The sequence below is a fragment of the Budorcas taxicolor genome, chromosome 16 (genome assembly GCF_023091745.1).
Source record: "Budorcas taxicolor isolate Tak-1 chromosome 16, Takin1.1, whole genome shotgun sequence".
Taxonomy (NCBI): domain Eukaryota; kingdom Metazoa; phylum Chordata; class Mammalia; order Artiodactyla; family Bovidae; genus Budorcas; species Budorcas taxicolor.
This window is the reverse complement of record NC_068925.1, coordinates 65553313-65576235: the sequence shown is the minus strand read 5'-3', so window position 1 is coordinate 65576235 and position 22923 is coordinate 65553313. Positions and strand designations below refer to the sequence as shown.

General features: G+C 47.6%; 1 protein-coding gene across 1 annotated transcript in view; it reads left to right on the top strand.

Annotated features, from left to right (window-relative positions):
- Positions 1-3503: 3503 nt before the first annotated feature.
- The window catches only part of NCF2 (neutrophil cytosolic factor 2), a 36777-nt gene continuing 17357 nt past the window's right edge, over positions 3504-22923 (top strand). The window contains exons 1-4 of the mRNA XM_052654152.1: positions 3504-3677; positions 9073-9155; positions 16917-17025; positions 22474-22608. Of these exons, the coding sequence (XP_052510112.1) occupies positions 3504-3677; positions 9073-9155; positions 16917-17025; positions 22474-22608 (501 nt within the window). The remainder of the gene's footprint in view (positions 3678-9072; positions 9156-16916; positions 17026-22473; positions 22609-22923) is intronic.

Sequence of the window (22923 nt, the reverse complement as noted above, 5' to 3'; positions counted from 1 at the left end):
GCGAACTAAAATGGATTGGAATGGGTGAATTTAACTCAGATGACCATTATATCTACTACTGCAGGCAGGAATCCCTCAGAAGAAATGGACTAGCCATCATGGTCAACAAAAGAGTCCAAAATGCAGTACTTGGATGCAATCTCAAAAACAACAAAATAATCTCTGTTCGTCTCCAAGGCAAACCATTCAATATCACAGTTATCCAAGTCTATGCCTCAACCAGTAACACTGAAGATGCTGAAGTTGAACGGTTCTAAGAAGACCTACAAGACTGTGTAGAACTAACACCCAAAAAAGATGTCCTTTTCATTATAGGGGACTGGAATGCAAAAGTAGGAAGTCAAGAAACACCTGGAGTAACAGGCAAATTTGGCCTTGGAATGCGGAATGAAGCAGGGCAGAGACTAATAGAGTCTTGCCAAGAAAATGCACTGGTCATAGCAAACACCCTTTTCCAACAACACAAGAGAAGACTCTACACATGGACAACACCAGATGGTCAACACCGAAATCAGATTGATTATATTCTTTGCAGCCAAAGATGGAAACAGTGCCAGACTTTATTTTTTGGGGCTCCAAAATCACTGCAGATGGTGATTGCAGCCATGAAATAAAAAGACGCTTGCTCCTTGGAAGAAAAGTTATGACCAACCTAGATAACACATTCAAAAGCAGAGACATTACTTTGCCGACTACGGTCCGTCTAGTCAAGGCTATGGTTTTTCCGGTGGTCATGTATGGATGTGAGAGTTGGACTGTGAAGAAGGCTGAGTGCCAAAGAATTGATGCTTTTGAACTGTGGTGTTGAAGAAGACTCTTAAGAGTCCCTTGGACTACAAGGAAATCCAACCAGTCCATTTTGAAGGAGATCAGCCCTGGGATTTCTTTGGAAGGAATGATGCTAAAGCTGAAACTCCAGTACTTTGGCCAGCTCATGCGAAGAGTTGACTCATTGGAAAAGACTCTGATGCTGGGAAGGATTGGGGGCAGGAGGAAAAGGGGATGACAGAGGATGAGATGGCTGGATGGCATCACTGACTCGATGGACGTGAGTCTGAGTGAACTTCGGGAGTTGGTGATGGACAGGGAAGCCTGGCGTGCTGCGATTCATGGGGTCACAAAGATTCGGACACGACTGAGCGACTGAACTGAACTGAACTGAACTGAATGTACATATTTCAATGGGAGGAAACGTGTATACCTACGGCTGACTCATGTTGATGTACGGCAGAAACCAACACAACATTGTAGAGCAATCATCCTCCAATTAAAAAATAAATTATAAAGATATAAAGAGTTTATGCTGTAAAAAAGAATTAGTCTGTCTACTCTGTAGCGAATAGGTGAATGCGTGACAAGAGGTTAGATGATATGTTCATCCACTGGCTTATGGTGGCGTGGGGACAGGGGGGTAACTGGACAGAAGTAAGCATGCACGGCATTGCTGGGTCTCTGGGGGAAGCAAGGATGGGGCAGTCTGTTTAAAGAGCTAAGACACACATGCACATACTTTATTCACGTGAGAGTGACTGAGAACCACATGGGAGTTCAGAAGTGAGATCACGGGTCTAGGGGCTTAAGACTGGGCCTGAATTCAGCACAGCTTCTGGAGGAAGGGGATATCTGAGCAGGGCACCCACGTCTGTGCAAGGTGGGTTTGAAGGAGCAGACATTGGGAAGGGCAGCCCAGGCAGAGGAACCAGCAGGAGCCAAGGCAGAGAGGCAGGAAATAAAGACCCAGGGGGGAAGCCAAGCAAGCGGTAGAGATTGTAGGGGCCTGTGAAGGACATTCTGGGAAAATAAGACTGGAAAACTCATAGGCATCAGCTTCCAGAGAGTGTTGTGTGGCAGACTCTGATAATAGTGTGAAAAGAAAGCTTAAAGTCTAGCTTAGTTACAAAACCACTTGGTTTTCCTAGGAATAATCAATGTGCTGATTGAGTTGTATTTCTTTACCAGGTGGAATAGCAGTATCTCTCCCTCCCTGCCATCACTGCTATCGGCTAATCATTTGCCAAGGATCTCTAAGTTCGTTTTGGAATATATCCCTGCATCATGTATTGAGTGTGTTCCCATTCTAGGAGCTGGGAATCCTAGAATTGAAAAGGCATGGGCCCAGCTATTCAGGAGTCTAAAAGCTTGGGCAAATGAAAAGAGAAATGGCAACAAATACAATTGTTTGGGAAGAGGTGGTAAAAGGAGAGGGGAGCCTCTGCTATCTGGAGTGTGGAACTAGATTTCAGGCAGGGGGTGATATTTCACTGGGCCTTCAGGGATGAGTAGGAGTTTGCCAGACAAAGTGAGATGGGAAGACCTTCCAAACACAGGGCATGTTCCCTACAAAAGTGCACACACACCTTCCCAATTCTCTCTTCTTCAATCCTACAAGCCTTATAGAATGGACATTTTTAAGTTTTATTTTTGGGCTCTTAGGGGAAGTTTGGTGATAACTGACAGATACTTTCAGTAAGAACAGAGCGAGTGTTGCCATCTAAGCATTTGACCCTCAGAATTGCATTTTACCTTTATTCTGGAGTGTGATTAACAAGAAGTCAGGATTTTAGTAAATCAAATTCGTTATACCCTCTCCTCCCAAGTATCTTACTGATTTTTCTACTTTCTCAAGGCAGCAGGGAAGGAGTTGTAAATCTGTGTTTTAGGGGACTAGGAAACAGATCAGTCATCAGTGAGAACCCCTGTCTCTTCAGTTTTCCACAGAAGGATAAGAGAAGTCATTCACCGTCATATTTGGCTCCTAGTTTTGCCATTTGCAGCAGATTGGTCCCCACTGAGCTTCCTAAGTGTTCACAAAAGTACCTCAGACCCAGACGGACACCCAAGACCATCCTGCTCGGGAATCTGATTGCCAATTTTAGCCCGAGATAAAAAACCAAATACATGAAGACAGTCTGTGAGGGTGTGAAAGTGTTGGTCGCGCCACCCCATGGACTGCAGCCCGCCAGGCACCTCTGTCCATGGAATTCTTCAGGCAAGAAGACTGGAGTGGGTTGCCATTTCCTTCTCCAACGAGGGTGTGAGGAAGTGAGCAACGAATTCATTCTAGACTGAATAGAACTTTTCTGTCACCCAACACCCTCGCTGGACAGGCAGCCAGAAGCCGCCTTGAACCTGGGGTCAGAGCCCTGGCCAAAAGCTGCCGCCCCGCAGAGGGGGGTGGGAGATGGAGGGGAGGAGCTGGGGGACAGAGCAGAAGCATTTTGGGGAACTGCGGCCTCAGGGGCAGTATCTGATGTACTTCCTCTCTCCCCCACACTCCGCCCCGCTTGCCCTCTCTCCTTCTCTTTCCTTTTCTCTCACAGAACTGACTGCTCTGTGCGTCAGTTGCCAAAAGGTGGGGACACTTCCTGCCGCCTTTGCAACACTGAGAAGTTGTCTTAAGGAGCCTGAGCCCCAAGTCTGAGCTCCAGGCCAGGAAAGTAAAGGCGGGTTGGTCTTGCCCTCTCCCCGGGTCTCCAGGCAGCCCTCCCGGTTTGCACCTGGCCATGTCCCTCGCCGAGGTCATCAGCCTCTGGAATGAAGGAGTGCTGGCAGCTGACAAGAAGGACTGGAAGGGAGCCCTGGACGCCTTCACTGGGGTACAGGACCCCCACTCCAGGATCTGCTTCAATGTGGGCTGCATACACACGATTTTGGGGAACCTGCCAGAGGCGGAGAAGGTGAGTGGAGGTGTCTCTGCCCCCGCCTCCCCCGGGGGCCTTTGTCTTAACTGGTTCTCAGCCCAGGCTGCACTTTAGAACCCTCTCAGGAGCTTCTGAAGAACAAAGGCTGCCCTGGCCCCACCCACCCCCAGAAATTCTGATTTAATTGGCCTGCAGAGCAGCCTGGGCAGCCACCGCTTTGAAAAGCTCCCCAGGTGGTTGGAACAGGCAGCCCCGCTGGAAACTGTTCGCTGTGGGTTTTGTTCTCCTTTATTCTCCATCGATTACATTCAAATCATTCTGGAAACTTTCCTTAACACCTTTTTGAAAGTCCCCCCCAGTTATGTTTTCCTTTATTGACTGTGAGCCACAGAATCTCTGTCTAAATTGCTTAACGTCTGATTTCCAAGAAGCTCTTTTGGCTTTCTAAGACCTTCCTGTGATTGAACTTTTCTTGCCCAAGAGATCAAGAGGAGGCACTTAAGAAAAATAGGTTTCCCCTCAAGTGACAATTGTGATCCATTATGTGGAGCACTCTACAAAGGAGTCTGAGGCTGGTGGAAGGAATGCAGATGGTGATTGATTAATGATGTCTACTGAGGACAGGTGTTGAGTCTGAGGCTGGTGGAAGGAATGCGGATGGTGATTGATTAATGATGTCTACTGAGGACAGGTGTTGTTCAGTCTCTTTGAGACCCCATGGACCACAGCACACCCAGCTTCCCTATCCTTCGCCATCTCCAGGAGCTTGCTTAGATTCATGTCCATTGAGTTGGTGATGCCACCCAACCATCTCATCTCTGTCATCCCCTTCTCCTGCCTTCTATCTTTCCCAGCATCAAGGTCTTTTCCAATGAACTAGCTCTTCGAATCAGGTGGTCCAAGTATTGGAGCTTCAGCTTCAACATCAGTCCTTCCAGTGAATCTTCAGGGTTGATTTCCTTTACGATTGACTAGTTTGATATCCTTGCCGTTCAAGGGACTTTTAAGAGAATTTTCTAGCACCACAGTTCAGAAGCATGGATTCTTCAGTGCTCAGCCTTCTTTATGGTCCAACTCTCACATCCATACATGACTACTGGAAAAACCATAGGTTTAACTATACGGACCTTTGTCGGCAAAGTAGTGTCTCTGCTTTTTAATATGATGTCTAGGTTAGTCATAGCTTTTCTTCCAAGGAGCAAGCGTCTTATAATCTCATGGCAGCAGTCACTATCTGCAGTGATTTTAGGACAGGTGTGGAATGTCCTATTTCTCCACTGTTTTTCTCTCTTTCATATTCGCTACTATGGGGTTGAGCATTCCAAAAAATAACTTTTTCATATTGGTCACGGTAAGCTGGAAAGGGTATGACTTTTGGATCAAACCCCAGATCTTCCTTTCTCTGGGCTTTTTGGTCTTGGGAAGTCATAGACTTTGGGCTTTTAGCTTATGGAGAGGTTAAGCATTTTGTAGATAAGTGAGGCATGAACTTTTTTTTTAAGTTAGTTTTTACTGGAATATAGTTGATTTACAATGTTGTGTTAGTTTCAGGTATACAATGATGTGAATCAGTTATACATGTGTACTTACATATCTATACACATGTATAACTGATTCATATATACATATATATACCCATTCTTTTTTAGGTTCTTTTCCCACATAAATAGTTCAGTCACTAAGTCACGTCTGACTCTTTGTGACCCCATGAATCACAGCACGCCAGGCCTCCCTGTCTATCACCAACTCCCGGAGTTCACTCAGACTCATGTCTATCAAGTCCATGATGCCATCCAGCCATCTCATCCTCTGTCATTCCATGCTCCTCCTGCCCCCAATCCCTCCCAGCATCAGAGTCTTTTCCAATGAGTCAGCTCTTTGCATGAGGTGGCCAAAGTACTGGAGTTTCAGCTTTAGCATCATTCCTTCCAAAGAAATCCCAGGGCTGATCTCCTTCAGAATGGACTGGCTGGATCTCCTTGCAATCCAAGGGACTCTCAAGAGTCTTCTCCAACACCACAGTTCAAAAGCATCAATTCTTCGGTGCTCAGCCTTCTTCACAGTCCAACTCTCACATCCATACATGACCACAGGAAAAACCATGGCCTTGACTAGACGGACTTAGTCGGCAAAGTAATGTCTCTGCTTTTGAATATACTATCTAGGTTGGTCATAACTTTTCTTCCAAGGAGCAAGCGTCTTTTAATTTCATGGCTGCAGTCACCATCTGCAGTGATTTTGGAGCCCAAAAAAATAAAGTCTGACACTGTTTCCACTGTTTCCCCATCTATTTCCCATGAAGTGATGGGACCAGATGCCATGATAGTCATTTCCTGAATGTTGAGCTTTAAGCCAACTTTTTCACTCTCCTTCATTTTCATCAAGAGGCTTTTTAGTTCTTCTTCACTTTCTGCCATAAGGGTGGTGTCATCTGCATATCTGAGGTTATTGATATTTCTCCCGGCAATCTTAATTCCAGCTTGTGTTTCTTCCAGTCCAGCGTTTCTCATGATGTACTCTGCATAGAAGTTAAATAAGCAGGGTGACAATATACAGCCTTGACGTACTCCTTTTCCTATTTGGAACCAGTCTGTTGTTCCATGTCCAGTTCTAACTGTTGCTTCCTGACCTGCATACAGATTTCTCAAGAGGCAGGTTAGGTGGTCTGGTATTCCCATCTCTTTCAGAATTTTCCACAGTTTATTGTGATCCACACAGTCAAAGGCTTTGGCATAGTCAATAAAGCAGAAATACAAGTTTTTCTGGATCTCTTGTTTTTTCCATGATCCAGTGGATGTGGGCAATTTGATCTCTGATTCCTCTGCCTTTTCTAAAACCAGCTTGAACATCAGGGAGTTCACGGTTCACGTATTCCTGAAGCCTGGCTTGGAGAATTTTGAGCATTACTTTACTAGCGTGTGAGATGAGTGCAAATGTGCGGTAGTTTGAGGATTCTTTGGCATTGCCTTTCTTTGGAATTGGAATGAAAGCTGACCTTTTCCAGTCCTGTGGCCACTGCTGAGTTTTCCAAATTTTCTGGCATATTGAGTGCAGCACTTTCACAGCAACATCTTTCAGGATTTGAAATAGCTCCACTGGAATTCCATCACCTCCACTAGCTTTGTTCGTAGTGATGCTTTCTAAGGCCCACTTGACTTCACATTCCAGGATGTCTGGCTCTAGATTAGTGATCACTTCATCATGATTATCTGGGTCATGAAGATCTTTTGTGTACAGTTCTTCCGTGTATTCTTGCCACCTCTTCTTAATATCTTCTGCTTCTGTTAGGTCCAGACCATTTCTGTCCTGTATCGAGCCCATCTTTGCAAGAAATGTTCCCTTGGTATCTCTAATTTTCTTAAAGAGATCTCTAGTCTTTCCCATTCTGTTGTTTTCCTCTATTTCTTTGCATTGATCACTGAGGAAGGCTTTCTTATCTCTTCTTGCTATTCTTTGGAACTCTGCATTCAGATGCTTATATCTTTTCTCTTCTCCTTTGCTTTTTGCCTCTCTTCTTTTCACAGCTATTTGTAAGGCCTCCCCAGACAGCCATTTTGCTTTTTTGCATTTCTTTTCCATGGGGATGGTCTTGATCCCTCCTGTACAATGTCACGAACCTCATTCCACAGTTCATCAGGCACTCTGTCTATCGGATCTAGGCCCTTATATCTATTTCTCACTTCCACTGTATAATCATAAGGGATTTGATTGAGGTCATACCTGAATGGTCTAGCGGTTTTCCCTATTTTCTTCAATTTAAGTCTGTATTTGGTAATAAGGAGTTCATCATCTGAGCCACAGTCAGCTCCGGGTCTTGTTTTTGTTGACTGTATAGAGCTTCTCCATCTTTGGCTGCAAAGAATATAATCAATCTGATTTCGGTGTTGACCATCTTGTGATGTCCATGTGTAGAGTCTTCTCTTGTGTTGTTGGAAGATGGTGTTTGCTATGACCAGTGCATTTTCTTGGCAAAACTCTATTAGTCTTTGCCCTGCTTCATTCTGCATTCAAGGCCAAATCTGTCTATTACTCCAGGTGTTTCTTGACTTCCTACTTTTGCATTCCAGTCCCCTATAATGAAAAGGACAACTTTTGGGGTGTTAGTTCTACACGGTCTTGTAGGTCTTCTTAGAACCGTTCAACTTCAGCTTCTTCAGCATTACTGGTTTGGGCATAGCCTTGGATTACTGTGATATGGAATGGTTTGCCTTGGAAATGAAGAGATCATTCTGTCGTTTTTGAGACTGCATCCAAGTATTGCATTTTGGACACTTTTGTTGACCATGATGGCTAGTCCATTTCTTCTGAGGGATTCCTGCTGGCAGTAGTAGACATAATGGTCATCTGAGTTAAATTCACCCATTCCAGTCCATTTTAGTTCGTTGATTCCTAGAATGTCGATGTTCAGTCTTGTCATCTTTTTTCCCATATAGGAATAGACTATTCAAGTCCTGTGTAACTTCACACCACTGTGTAAATATTAGTACTTATTTTTACCTTTCACTGCAAGTCTTTGCAGGGTGGTGTAGCTAGATGACTGACTCCCCAGCACCTTGAAGGGGGCCCCCAAAGCCATCCTCGCCCTGGCAAAGAGGGGAGAGAGCAGCTTTGTGGAATACCTGCACAGCCTCAGGCTGCAGAGTGGGCAGATAGGAGCATGGGAGGACCCTCTACTTCTCACTGGAGGGAAGACAGCAGCCTCCACCTCCTCTGTGGGTGGGGGGCTGCCCAGGGACTGAGCAAACAGAACCACAGATCCCAGGGGCTGTTGGAAACAGAGCACACACTGTCTGGAGAGGTTGTCAGTCCAGGCAGAGGGCTGAGTGCAGCTCGGCCAGCAGGGGATGGTGACTCCAGCCTCGCCTCTCGGGGCTCCCAGCTGGCCCACTCCCTTGACCCTCCTTCCTCCCCCTGCTCTAGGCTTCGCTTTGCTTTCTTCTGCTCTGGCATCTCATTCTTGCTGCCTTTCTTCGGTTTTATGCTTGAGTCCTCGCTCCTGGCATTTTAAATGCATTATTATTGTTATTATTTTAATCGTATGAGATTTCAAAACAGTGTACAAAATGACAATAGGAACACACAGATCGATAATGATATTGTGTAATATCCCTATAATAAATTTATAAGATAAATGTATGCTGTAGATAACATTTAATTAGGCTATATTCAAACGTGATGACTTTTATTAATCCTGATAGTAATCATGAAAGGGAGATATGCTTATCCCCATTTTACAGAGGAGAAAACTAAAGTTCAAGGAGATTGGGCAACCTGTCTCATGCCATGCCGCTAGGAAGTGACAACACCAAGTACTCTGACCCCTAAGCCTCTTGTCATCTCCAAGACATCAACGGTTTTCCAGACCCTTCCTGCCTGCCTCACCCACTGGCTCATCTCACACCTACTTACCGCCTGACTGTTCCCTCCGCAGGCCTTCACCAAAAGCATTAACCGAGACAAGCACTTGGCAGTGTCCTACTTCCAGCGAGGGATGCTCTATTATCAGATGGAGAAGTAAGTGGTCCAGTGTTGCACAAGCTGGGGAAGTGTGCAGAGAAACCCAGAGCGGGTCTTGGTGCTGCCAGACTTGGTGTTTGAGACGTGTCTCCTCAGCCTCTGTGGGGAAGCATGACTGGGCTTTCTCTGGGTAGTTATGCAATCAGTCAGCACGAGGCAGAAGTCCTCTCTGGGGGGGCAGGAAGGCAGGCCTGCCGCCCAGCTACAGCTCACCATAAGGCGTAACCATCACAGGCTGGGGATAGCTCCCCACTGTTTCCTGAAAGGTCATAGCCTGGGCGGTTCAGGTTGCAAATACTTCAGCCATCAAGGGAGCACCCATGGCTGTCTACTGCTGTGAGGTACTGAGCTCTCACACAACGACAAAGATCAGGAAGCCACATCAGAGCCTTTCTTCCTTGGTGGGCCACCCGTTAGGACTCTGCACTCTCCCCGCTGAGGGCCTGGGTTCAATCCCAGGGCAGAGAACTAAGATCCCACAGACCACATGGGCGTGGCCAATAAATAAATAGATAAAATCTTCCTGGGTGATTGACTTAGATCTGGTTTAACAAAAAAATACATTCCTGCAGAACGTATTTTCCAAAACCCAGTTTAATGCATTCAATGAAGTATGATGCAGTCACTAAAATGAGAACATAAACAATTAATATTGTATGCACCAGAATATATTGATACAGACGAGTAGTGTTTGTCTTACTGTAGAAAAAAGTTCACAATAGATACTAAATTTATAGCAGATTTCAGAATAGTACCGTACGATCCCATTACCGTCTTGCAGAATAGTCTGAAAAGCTATAGACCAAAATGTTTTCAGCAGTCCTCCTCAGCTGCTGAAATTATAGAGATTTCCATCTTCTTCTGTCAGCCTTTCTGTATTTTCAGAGTGTTTACAGTCAACAGGAAATACTTAGTAAACAGACAAATAGAAAATGAAAGTTAATCTCGAGTCCCACACCCCTCCCCCAAATGCCCTAAAAACATACAAATAACAAAGAAAATATATTCTAAGCATTCATTTAAAATGTAGGGGATGACTAACTGACCCTTCGTAGAAATAGTTCCCTGAGTGTGCACAAGTTCCGGAGAAGATGATTCAGCTCAGGCTAAGGAAGAACTGTTCAAACAGTAACATGTTAGCAGGGGCATGGTGTGTGTGTGCACAACAGGTGAGGCAGGGCATTGGCGGGATAGAGGGGAGGCTACAGAGAATGTCCAGGCACTGGGGAAGGGGTAGGCTGGGATCTGATCCTCTGGAACCCTGAAAGGCTTTGATCCTCTGGTTTAGTCATAAACCAAGCCTGCCAGGCCACTGTGCAGAGCCGTTGCCATAGGCAACTACCAGCCGCTCAGAGGACTTCTGGGATGTAGATGTGGTCATTTACCTGTATGAGTTAAGAGCAGGAGTGAAGTCTCCCAAAAGAAGAACCACAGACACAGAGGCAGTCTGGGAAGGGAAAGCCTTGAATGAAGAGAAGATACACAGGCCTTTATGTTCAATGGCGTCATGCACCGTCTCCCTTCTTAACCCTCTTCTCCTTCTCGGTCCCCCTCCCCTCATCCCCACCAGCCTCAGGATGTATAGGACCTGTGAGCAGGTCTGAGCATAAATCCTCTTGTAGATCTCTAGAAGGACAAACTCTCAGGCCAACCTTGAATCAGCTCTAACAGCTTCAAATGAGAAGAGACGGATGGCAAAGACGGGAGGCTCCCAGAAGACATTTCTCCATGAAATGCCCAGAAATCCCAGAACCTGAAAGCCTCGTGTTTTGAGTGAGTCAAAAAGATCTTAGTAAGATCCAGGAATCAGACTCAGGATTCAATTAGTCTGTCACTGGTAATCATTAAATCTAAGAGAGAAATCTATCAAATTTTATCTTTAATTCAACAACTACTTCTTGAGGAAATAACATAAATAAGACACGAGTCTGGGTCCTGAGCTGCCTTTTTTCCCCCTTCTGTTCAATCCATAGGTTTTGGTGTCCTCCCCTCCACAAGACTCAGCTCTGTTTTAAAATTTTTTTAATTATTTTAATTTCTTTCTGACTGTGCTGGGTCTCTGTTGCTGCGTGCAGACCTTCTGTGATTGCGGCGAGCAGGGGCTACTCTTCACTGTGGTGTGTGGGCTTCTCATTGGGGTGGCTTCTCTTGTTGGGGAGCACGGGCTCTAGGGTACGCAGGCTTCAGTAGTTGTGGTTTCTGAGCTTGAGAGCACAGGCTCAGTAGTTGTGATGCATGATCTTCGTTGCCCCTCAGCATGTGGAATCTTCCTGGACCTGGAATCAAACCTGTGTCCCCTACATTGGCCAGTGGGTACTTAACCACTAGACCACCAGGAAAGTCCAAGGTTCAGCTCTTGATGCTTTGTCCTTTTTCACTGGTTGTTAAATAGCAAAATATATGGGCAATTTTCCCAGAAAAATACATGCAAGCACATACCTAATTTTATGTGCAATTTCAGGGGGTTTAGTATCCCCTGAAAATCATACAAGAACCCTCTCCCTCCCTTCCAGCACCACGCTGGTTTAGACCTCATTTTTTTTTTTTACCAGAACTATTGCAGCATGGCTTCCAAACTGATTCCCTAGCCACCACTCTTGCCTGCTCCAATGATATCCTAGACCTTTTTAAAAAAAGAAATGTCATCTGCTGAAGAACCTCCAGTGGATCCCAGGATAAAGAGGCGCTCCCCTTCCCTGTTGCTCTCTGGTTCAGCCGCTGTCCACCCACTCACATCCTCCAATGTCTGCCCCAGGCACACTCACCCAGGTGACCACTCTCTTTTGTGCCTCCTTTAATCACAGCTGTCTCTCCGATGACAGATACTTGCCTGTATATCTGTCTCCTCCACTGCTCGTGAGGGAAGAATCCTTATTCACTCTTGTATTTCAGTATCTGGTACAGTATTAATAGATGCTTATGGGAGTAAATAAACAAGGGGGTGAAATATAGTCTCTGCTTCTAGGAACTTACAGGGTTTCCCTGGTGGCTCAGATGGTAAAGAATCTGCCTGCAATGCAAGAGACCTGGGTTCGATCCCTGGGTCAGGAAGATCCCCTGAAGGAGGGCATGGCAACCTACTCCAGTATTGTGGCCTGGAGAATTTCATGGACTGAGGAGCCTGCCAGGCTACAGTCCATGGGGTTGCAAAGAATCAGACACGACTGGGCAGCTAACACTTCACACTTTCAAGGAACTTATGTATTAAAAAGGGGAAGCAGGTCACAAACACGATCTATTATGCAGGGCAGAATGGGGCAGGTGCTATGGGAGAAGTTTTTAGATAAGAGCCTATCGCTTCTCAGTAATGGGTTAGGATGACCTTCAGATTACTACAGGGTTTGTTTTAAAGGTACTAATATGGGAATTTCTTCTCTCAGTTTTTCCCACTTTCAGATGTTGGGTTGCTCCTCTGTCATTATAAATTTCCACCAGAATAAAGTTAGAGTTGTTCTGCCCAGGCAAGTCAGGTCTGAGGGATGTCTCATCTCTCTAACCCCCACCTTGTCATTCAAAAGGAGATGGGATCTCAAGGTACCTTTCAGATCACAACCTTATAAATCTTGCATGTGTATGCACTCAGTCGTGTCAGATCTTTTGTGACCCTATGGACTGTAGCCCACTGTAAGCTCCTCTCTACATGGGACTGGATTAGATGTGGATTGCCATTTCCTACTCCAGGGGATCTTCCTGACTCAGGGATTGAACCTGCGGCTCCTGCATTGCAGGCAGATTTCTTTACCATCTGAGTCACCTGGCCAGCCCCTTATACATTTTAGAGCCCTGAAAATATGGCCAGACCCTTTAGATGGAGCTGCTCAGAGGCAATGCAGCAAAGTCTTTTCCCTGACTTCTGAAATGGGTAGGGCATGGCCCAGGCCCTGGCATGGAGGTGTGTGATGCTTCAACCCCTTTCAGCCGGCTCAGTCTCTCTCCATTACCTGAGTGGGGACTGCAGGATGCTAGTCTACAGGCTGGCACTGGCAGTGCAGGACTAATCAGGAATTTCAGTGGTTACTAAGGAAAAATACCTTTCCAGGGAGTGTTACAGAATCGAGGATAATAAACCCTCTCCAGCTCAGAGCTGGGGAGAAGCATTAGCCAGTCGGCAGCTGTGCTGGTGAGCTGAGAAGACACCAGGTAGAGTGACTTTCAGGTGTGTGCTCAGGTCCTGCCCAGCAGAACCAGGGAAAGATGCCAGCTCCTTGGCCTCACGGGGGACGCTGCGGGCTCCAAATGGCATGGAGGAAATGTCCTGCGAGAGGGCTGGAAAGAGGCAGGGGCTGTGCTGCCTGCCTCCCAGCGCAGGGGACTAAAGGCTGTTTTGGATTTCTCATACTGAGCCTTTTCAGACCCTGGGCAGCGGGAAACAGAGCTGTGCATCAGAGCACAGGCCCCAGGGGAGCTGCTCTGGGTAAACAAAGCGGCGAAGGAGAGGCCTTCAGGGTGATGCTGTCAAAGACGTTTAAAAACAGACACCTAGCAGGGGTGTTTTAAACACAAAGCAAGCCTTTTGAATAACATCAGTCCTGTCTTTCTCTGTCCTACTGGGCCCGGATCTTTAGCCATCTTGCTGGGCAGAATTAGGAGGAGTTGGGCTCACTCAATCCCAGGTAGACCCAGGCGGTGTTCCTTCACAGCTGAAACTCATCTGCTTAGGGAGGCAGGCACATGGGCAGGTGACTGCAGACAGACTCACGGGCCCTCTGAGGACCTTCTGTGTACTCACAACTAGGCAGGGGAACATGATGGAAATCCCACCTGCCCAGGAAACAGGACACCTGCGTCTCTGCCCCCCGCCCGCCTTCTTGGCTCAGTGAATCAGAGCCAGTCATCAACCATGTTCTAGCTTAGAAGGAACAGGAATGCTTCCTCTCTCCCCCTTCAAGGAAATGCCTAAAAGGGTGTGTACATGACAAGATGCTTAAGGAATGGCCTGAATGCTTGTGAAAAACTTGGTGGCCCAGACAGTAAAGAATCTGCCTGCAATGTGGGAGACCTCAGTTCGATCCCTGGGTTGGAAAGATCCCCTGGAGAAGGAAATGGCTACCCATTGCAGTATTCTAGCCTGGAAAATCCCATGGACCAAGGAGCCTGGCAGGCTACAGTTCATGGGGTCGCAAAGAGTTGGACAGGACTGAGCAACTTCACTTATTAACAAAGATATGTTAGAGGAAGCCATCCTTCTGTTTCCAACCCAGGCGGTCTGCTTCCACCACTCCTGCAGCCCCTGTGGCTGTGGGAGTCACTTCCAACCAAATGATGACAGAATGTCCAGCTTTCCCCGGACACCCTGGGCCCTCTCAGCCAGGCCGCCCTCCTGGTCAGCTCCCAGTTTCCCTGACATGAGCATTCTGGCTTCTACAGCCACATATTTTTTTTAAAAAATGTTTCATTTATTTATTTGCACCAGGTCCCAACTGCAGGACGTGGGATCTTTGATCTTCATTATGGCATGTGGGATTTTTAGTTGTGGCAAGGAGGATCTAGTTCCCTGACCGGGGATCAAACACCAGCCCCCTGCATTGGGAGCATGGAGTCTTAGCCACTGGACCACTAGGGAAGTCCCAACAACTGTATTTTTATCTCCTGATAACAGTTAATACAGTATATAGTATTAAGTAGGCATGTGATAAGGGCTTCCCAGGTGGCACTAGTGGTAAAGAACTCGCCTGCCAATCCAGGAGACATAAGAGGCATGGGTTCCATGCCTGGGTCGGCAAGATCCCCTGGAGGAGGGCACAGCAATCCACTCCAGTACACTTGCCTGGAGAATCCCCATGCACAGAGGAGCCTGGCGGGCTATAGTCTGAGGGGTCACACAGAGTAGGACTCGACTGAAGTGACTTAGCATGCGTACATGCAAGCATGTAATAGAAGACTGGTATGTGAATTTAGCTCCTGGTTTTAGAGCTGGAAATATATATATATATAAGTAATAATAGAAAATTACTGTGTGTGCCAGGCACCGTCCTAAGCACCTGAATGGTTTGTGCTATTACGCTGTAATACTGAAGATGAGGAAAGAGAGGAATGAAGCAACTTGCTTCTTGCAAAGAGTCGACATGACTCAGTGGTTAAGCACACAGCACACCCCTTTGTCATTAGCTATAAGGGGCAGAAGCAGGACTCCAGTCCAGGCGGGTTAGACTTCAGAAATTAGATCCAGGACCACATACTAGCAAGCGCCTGATGTGATATGCTCCCTGAATATAACACATCCCTTGCACACAATGCACTCCTTATAATATCCATGTGGAGTGAGGCCAGGGGGGCAGTTTGCCAGGGTCTCCCAGTTAGTGGCAGGGCTGGTGGACCTGGTCCCAGTCCCTTGGCCGCTGTCCTCAGGCACCTTCATTAGCCACACCACCTCTCGAGGGTCCCCACCAGCCTGTGTTCACATTCCAGGCTTGTCTCCAAGAGAAGCCACAAGTGGCAGCTCTGGGTCAGATGGCGGCCAAGGGACTTTTGATTTAGTTGCCCGGTGGAAGGCACACAGACAGGCAAATTTGTTCCTGCCAGACTGGGGGCTGGGCTGGGGCTGGGGTAGCTTGATTTTTGCTGCTTCTATCCCCTGCTGCCCAGCAATGGCTCCCTCCCACCAGGGCCTCTGTGTTGATCAGAGGCAGGCCAAGCAGGCCTTGCCTTTGGTCCTGCCCACACCCCGATGGGCACTATTGGTGTGGTCAGCCCTATTCTCTGCTACCAATCAAATGGTAGTCCTGATCCACCTCAAGCCAGTCAGCACAATGCCAACCCAATGGAGCTGAAGGCCAGAGCCAGGAGCAAGGTTAGAGATGCTCCCTGGGGACTTCCTTGGTGGCCCAGTGGTTAACAGTCTGCCTTGCCATGCAAGGGATGCTGGTTCAATCCTGAGTCTGAGAAGATCCCACGTGCCATGGGGCAACTAAACCCGTGTGTCACAGCTACTGAGCCCGTGCTCTAGAGCCTGGGAGGTGCAACTACTGAAACCTGCATGCCTATAGCCGCTGCTCCACAACAAGAGAAGCCACGGCAGTGAGGACCCTGGGCACTGCAGCCAGACAGTAGCTCCGACTCGTTGCAACCAGCCTGTGTGCAGCAACAAAGACCCAGCACAGCCAAAAATTAAATACACAAAAATCTAAAACATTTTTATTCTTAACTATTTACCAAGGAAAAAAAAAAAGGCTCTCTGGCTTAAGTGATGGTTTGTCTTTTTTTTAATAGTATGTGGAAGAGGAGGGAGGGGACAGCCACAAACCAAGAGCTAAGAACTCAAAAGAAAAAAAAAGAGAACTCAAAAGAAGCTGAAGGAGAAGGCGCTGGGCAGGAGGGTGACATCAGTGGCCCTGAGGAAGGGTCCCTGGGAGCTGCATCAGGCTGGCCTGGCTGCTTGGTGGGAAATGAATCAGCTCCATGGAGACATGGGGGCCAGCAGGTGCTGCTCTGCTTGGAGCTCTCTGGGGAGATCGAGGCTCTTTCAGAAAGTGACAAGCTGGTTGTCAGAAAGGTGGGGGCTGTGTGCAGTCAGCAAAGACAGAGATCCTTGTGGCGGCCGGAGAGTGGAAGGCCTGCAGTGTTGCTGGGATGCACACGCCAGGGGTGCTGTTGACACCAAGTTCTACAGAATCCTGGCGTCAGCGTTGGTGAAAACTAGAGCAGGTCAAAAAGGATTGAAAAGACTTCCTGTCCCAGTGAAACAGATGGATGAAAGGAAACAGGCACACACTTCTTTCTTTTTTTCCTCCTTTCCCTGAACTGGCTTCTTTCCTGCAGATATGATTACGCCATTAAAGACCTTAAGGAGGCTTTGACTCAGCTTCGAGGGAACCAGCTGATCGACTACAAGATCCTGGGGCTACAGTTCAAGCTGTTTGCCTGTGAGGTGAGGAGCGGAGCGCCCAGCCTGGGGAGTGGTGGGCTGCGGCTGAGGGGAAGCTGACAGCTCAGATGCAGAGCCATCTGTTGACACTTCTAGGAGCCCAAAGAAGGCATTTTGCCTCCCCTCCCCTGGGACTCAGATTCACCCTTAAGAAAAAGCTCAGAACCATTGCTTGGGGCTCCTAATGGAGTCTTCAGTTACCTGAGTGCATGGATTTGGTTAACATGAGGCTCAAAGGGCCACGCAGAAATGAGTTTGCTGGATTTTCTGAAGGGAGGCTTGGCTGGACATGAGTGTGTTGGTCTGTGAAAGTGTTCGTGTGTATATGTGTTAGTTGCTCAGTTGTGTCTGACTCTTTGCAACCCCATGGACTGTAGCTCACCAAGCTTCTCTGTCCATGGGATTCTCTAGGCAAGAACACTGGAGTAGGTTGCCATTCCCTTCTCCAGGGGATCTTCCCAAGCCAGGGATTGAACCCAGGTCTCTCACATTGCAGGCAGAGTGTTACCCATCTAAGCCACCAGGGAAGCCCCAAAATATTCATAATAATTTGCATGATCTAGGTTGACAGGGTGTTTTCTCAGCATTATACTAACAAATCCAAAATCACAGAGGTCTCTGCCCTAGTGAAGCTTCCTTTGCAGCAAAAAACAAAGCAAATCAAAAGACAACAACAAAACAAAGAAACAAAATCACAGGTTCACTCTCCATGCAGAAACTGCTTTACCCTGGCTCGGTTCCAAAGCTCACACACTTTGCGATGAATGGTGTTGCCTCATGTACGTGGTTGATACCCAAAGAAAGAGTGAGGATCATTTAGCACCAACCTGTACCCTCCTGGTCAAAGAACAGTTCAGAGCACACAGTTAGGAAAGGTCTTCACAGAAGGGTAACATGTTCTGTATCACCAAGATGGAGACGCATGATTGGCTTCGACTTTACAGGGTCATGTACTTTTCCAGCCAACCCTCCCTACTCTCATTCTAAACCCCTTATATACACCAGTAACTTTAAAACTAATATCCCTGCAAATATAGATTTTTACTTAGCAGAATCACTGAAAAAAAGCCCCCTTGCGTGAGTTTCTCAGGCAGAAGAAGCCCAGTGTTCCCAGGGTCACTCAAGGCTAATAATAGAGTCCACAGCTGCCTGCGCCCCTGGGGACACGTGTCTCCATCCAGCCCCACCGCAGGATAGCAACTTCAGTTCTCCTTGTCTAGAGAAATGAGGCTTTTTGGTGGGCTGGCGTTTGGCCAGCTTCCAGCGTGCAGTCTCTCAACTGGGGTCCTTTTGATGTGTTGGAGCAGTTCATTCTTTGTTCTGGGGACCGGCCTGTGCCTCGGAGGATGTTGAGCGGCATCCCTGGCTTCTACTCACTAGATGCCCGTAGCAACCCATTCCCAGGGTGACAACTGAAAATATCTCTAGACATTGCAGATCACCCCCGATTGAGACTCACTTACACTGATTAAAGAGTCGAGGGACCGAGAAGCTCTGGAGAAAGCATCCGAGAATAGTGGCATCAAAGCAGAACTCCATGGGAGGAATGTTCCCCCTGTAGCTGGAGTTGAAAAGACCCAGGGGGCAGGAGATACTGGCTGTGCCAGCCTCTCTGCCAGGGAGGCTGGACTTTCCAGGGTCCCATCTGCCACCTGGGACACTTCAGTCACTTCACTAATTATAAGACCACCCCTCTGTTCCCACTAGAATTCTGAGAAATCATACCAGAAAAGAGTCTCAGGCTTTTCCCAGTCATGGAGTCATAAAAACCTGTTGCTAGAGAAGAGTAGGTGTCTGAGAACCAAGCAGGAAGTTTCAAATGGCCTCAAGGTCTCCCTTCTTCCTGCAGGCCCGTCACGCATGTCTGCAGGTGGCAACAGCTCATTGAGGCTCAAAAATAGCCCAGGAAGGGAGTCTAGACCTCCACCTCGGGGCTTGGTCCCTGTCCCCGTCGTTCAGTACCAGCCAACTAACTCTGGGAAAACCAGCCCTGCCACCATCCATGTTGTTGTTCAGTTGCTCAGTCGTGTCCGACTCTTTATGACCCCATGGACTGCAGCATGCCAGGCTTCCTCCTTCACTAGCTCCCAGAGTTTGCTCAAACTCGTGTCCATTGAGTTGGTGATGCCATCCAACCATCTCATCCTCTGTCACCCTCTTCACCTCCTGCCCTTAATCTTTCCCAGAATCAGGGTCTTTTCCAACGATCCAATGAGTCACCTCTTCACATCAGGTGTCAAAGAATTGGAGCTTCAGCTTCCGCATCAATTTTTCCAACCAATCTTCAGGGTTGATTTTCTTTAGGATTGAGTGGTTTGATCTCCTTGCTGTCCAAGGGACTCTCAAGAGACTTTTCTAGCACCACAGTTTGAAAGCATTAATTCTTCGGTGTTCAGCCTTCTTTATGGTCCAACCCTCACATACATACTTGCCTTAATAAACGGTCCTCTTCTATTCTGGATGAGGCCCGGGGCCAATCACAGTGTAGGTGGCAGACTGGTATTGAGAAGTGCCATAGTTCTCCACTGTGTGTTAGTCGCTCAGTCGTGTCCAACTCTCTGAGACCCCATAGACTGTAGTCCACCAGGGATTCTCCAGGCAAGAATACTGGAATGGGTTGCTCTTTCCTTCTCCAGTTTTCCACTGCTGAGTACCAAATTGCTCTAAAACAGAGTGGCTTAAAACAATCTGGGCTTCCCTGGTGGCTCAGCTGGTAAAGAATCTATCTGCAATGCAGGAGACCTGGGTTCTATCCCTGGGTTGGAAAGATCCTCTGGAGAAGGGGATGGCTATTCACTCCAGTATTCTGCCCTGGAGAATTCCATGGACTATTGTCCACAGGGTCACAAAGAGTCAGATGCGATTGAGTGACTTTCACTTAAAACAACTCTCTCATGGTTTCTGGCATCAGGAACCCAAGTTTGGCTGGGTGGTCCTGGCTCAGAGGCCCTCAGGAGGTTGCAGTAGAGATGTTGGTAGGGATGCCATCATCTGAAAGCCTGACCAGGGCTGAAGGATCTACTTCCAAGGTGACTTAGGTACCTGGCGAGTTAGGGTTACTTCTTGGCAGGAGGCCTCAGCTCTTTGCCACTTGAACCTCTCCATAAGGCTGCCTGAGTCCTGTCATGATATGGTAGCTGGCTTTCCCCAGAGGAAATAATGATCCAAGAAGAACTGATACAGAGTGTTGATGTCTTTTATAACTTAACCTCAAATGTCACATTATGGAAACCTCTCATTTCCATAATATTCTATTCACTACACATTCAGCTCCCTTGGATGTGGAAGGGACTACACAGGTGGGTGAGTACCAAGAGGTGAGAATCACTGGTGCTGTCTTGGAAGCTGGTTGCACTAAAGCAAGGACTTTGGGATCAGAGAGAGAGGGATCAGATCCCAGCCCAACACTTCCTAGTCTTACAAACCTTGGTGAATTCAGTGTCATTTCTGAGCTCCGGGCTCCTCCTCATCTGTAAAGAAAGGCTGAGTACTCACCCTATACACATTCGCTAACACTTTCATTCATTTTTGCCTCTATTTATAATGTCTGCTGGGGCTTCCCAGGTGGCTCCATGGTAAGCAATCCACCTGTCAGTGGAGGAAATGCAGGTTTGATCCTCGGGTTGGGAAGATCCCCTGGAGGAGGAAACAGAAGTCCACTCCAGTATTCTTGTCTGGAGAATCCCATGGGCAAAGGCACCTGGAGGGCTATAGTCCATGGGGCCACAAAGATTTAGACACGAATGAGCATCACATAATGCCAGCTAGGGTCAGGCATTAGAGGTCCAAGGGGCCACAAGGTGTCAGCAGCCAAACACTCATGGTCATGTGTAATGTGAGGTGATGGGGTTAGGAGGAGAAAAGTGCTAGGGAAGGATTCTGGAAGCACAGAAGTGAGGCCCCTACCTTGTATGGTGGTTGTGTGGCTTAGAGATAATGCAGATAACGTGCCTGGCCCATAGTGATGGTCAGTGAATCATGTCAATGATCATGATAAAGACGACAGACAGCACTGATTTCCAGGAGCCCTGATTCTTCATAGGTTTAGCTTTCTAACTACAAAGAATCCCCAGATGGTATCAGTCCGCAAACTCAGCCCTGTGGCCTTCCCCCAACCACATGGGCATTGTCACCCTCCCTGAGAAGGCAGGCAAGACCTCTGTGCTCAGCCTCCCAGCAAGTCCCAAGACAGTTCCGCAGATAACAGTGATGATAGTAATGAAGAGCTCTAAAGCACTCGCCACGTGCCAAACAATGAAACTCAGTGCTTTACATGAATTCTTCATTCTACAAAAATCTGGAGGCAGAAAACATTATCATCATCATTTTATAATGAAACTGAGGCCACATAGTAGAAAATAGCCTTGGGGTCCCTCCACTGCACTGCCTCCATGCGTTACTGCTTAGAAGGCCAACAATCAACCAGGCCTCAGGTGACCAGCTGTACCTCCTCTCTGAGGCCCTGGAGAACCACCCCCACCCCAACCCCAGGGCATCAGGCTGTGACTCCTATCACTCTGACCTGTGAGAAGCCTGCAGCAGCTCCTGGTCACTTAGTCATCCTCCATACATGTGAGGAGCCCTAAGAACTGCTACACTGTCATCAAATAGAAGTAAGTTAGGGATTCCCCTGGTGGTCCAGTGGTTGAGACTTTGCCTTCCAATACAGGGGGCGTGGGTTTGAGCCCTGGTCAAGGAACTAAGAGTTCACATGTCTCGGGGCCAAAAACCCCAAAAAACCTAAAACAGAAGCAATGTAGTAACAAATTCGATAGAGGCTTTAAAAACAGTCCATATGAAAAAAAAAAAAAATCTTAAAAAAGGTAAAGTAAACCCTGCCTGTTAGTTGCCATCTTGATTTCCTTCCACTCCAGGTGAATTGTTGCCCTGGGTCTGTGTTGGGTCTCTTTCCAACTCCAGCGAACTCTTGCCCATAGGGTTTCCTCCTGCCCATATGACTACATTACATCTTGTTACTCCTAGGTTCTAGAATGGGTTCCGTGGATGCAGGACGATGCATCTAGAGCCCTCTGTCTCTCCATCCCACATCTGTCCAGTCTTTGAGCCCAGGACCAGTGGCAGGAACTGGTCTGGGAGGCCACAAGCATGTATTTTATCCTGAGCTCTTCAAGGGGCCTTGAACACATCACTGCTGTCCGTACCAAAACCACACAACAGCTCTAGCCCACTCCTGACCTCCTTGGTTGTTGAAGGAATGCACACAGTGCTGGAGTTTTGCATTACATGATGTTTTCTTCATACCATCCTTGTGTTAGATAGAAGTCAGGAGCAATACTGATTGTACTGTATTGTAGATATCTCCAGGAGAGCTGGGGAAGGGAGAAAGGTCACCAGGCAATGTTCCAGGAGCAAAAAGTGCGAGCTCTTCCCTGCCTGGTCCCTAGATTCGGAGGAGCCTTAAGCTTTATGTTGTGGCCTGTACTTTTCTAGGTGTTATATAACATTGCTTTCATGTATGCCAAGAGGGAGGAATGGAAAAAGGCTGAAGAACATTTAGCGTTGGCTGCGAGCATGAAGTCTGAGCCTAGACATTCCAAAATCGACAAAGCCATGGAAAGCATTTGGGTGAGTGCGCTGGCGAAGCAGGTGGCGAGAGGGTCTGCTTGGGTTCGGATTTGTTTCTGTGCACATGTTGATTGGGAAGCAAAAATGTGGTGCTTTTACCTCCTCTGAGCTCCAGGTAATGCTGATCTTGGGGTCTGTTTCCCTGTGGGATCTTGAATGTGGAAGTCTAAGAAGCTGAGGCCTAGAGGAAGAGGCAGCGGAGCCCTCCTTACGCCCCTCCAAGGGGCTCTGGTGGGGGCCCGGGGGCAGCACCCAAGGGCAGAGGCTGTGCCCGCTTGCTCACCCCCTGGGTTCTTGCAGCCTGGCTCCAGGCCA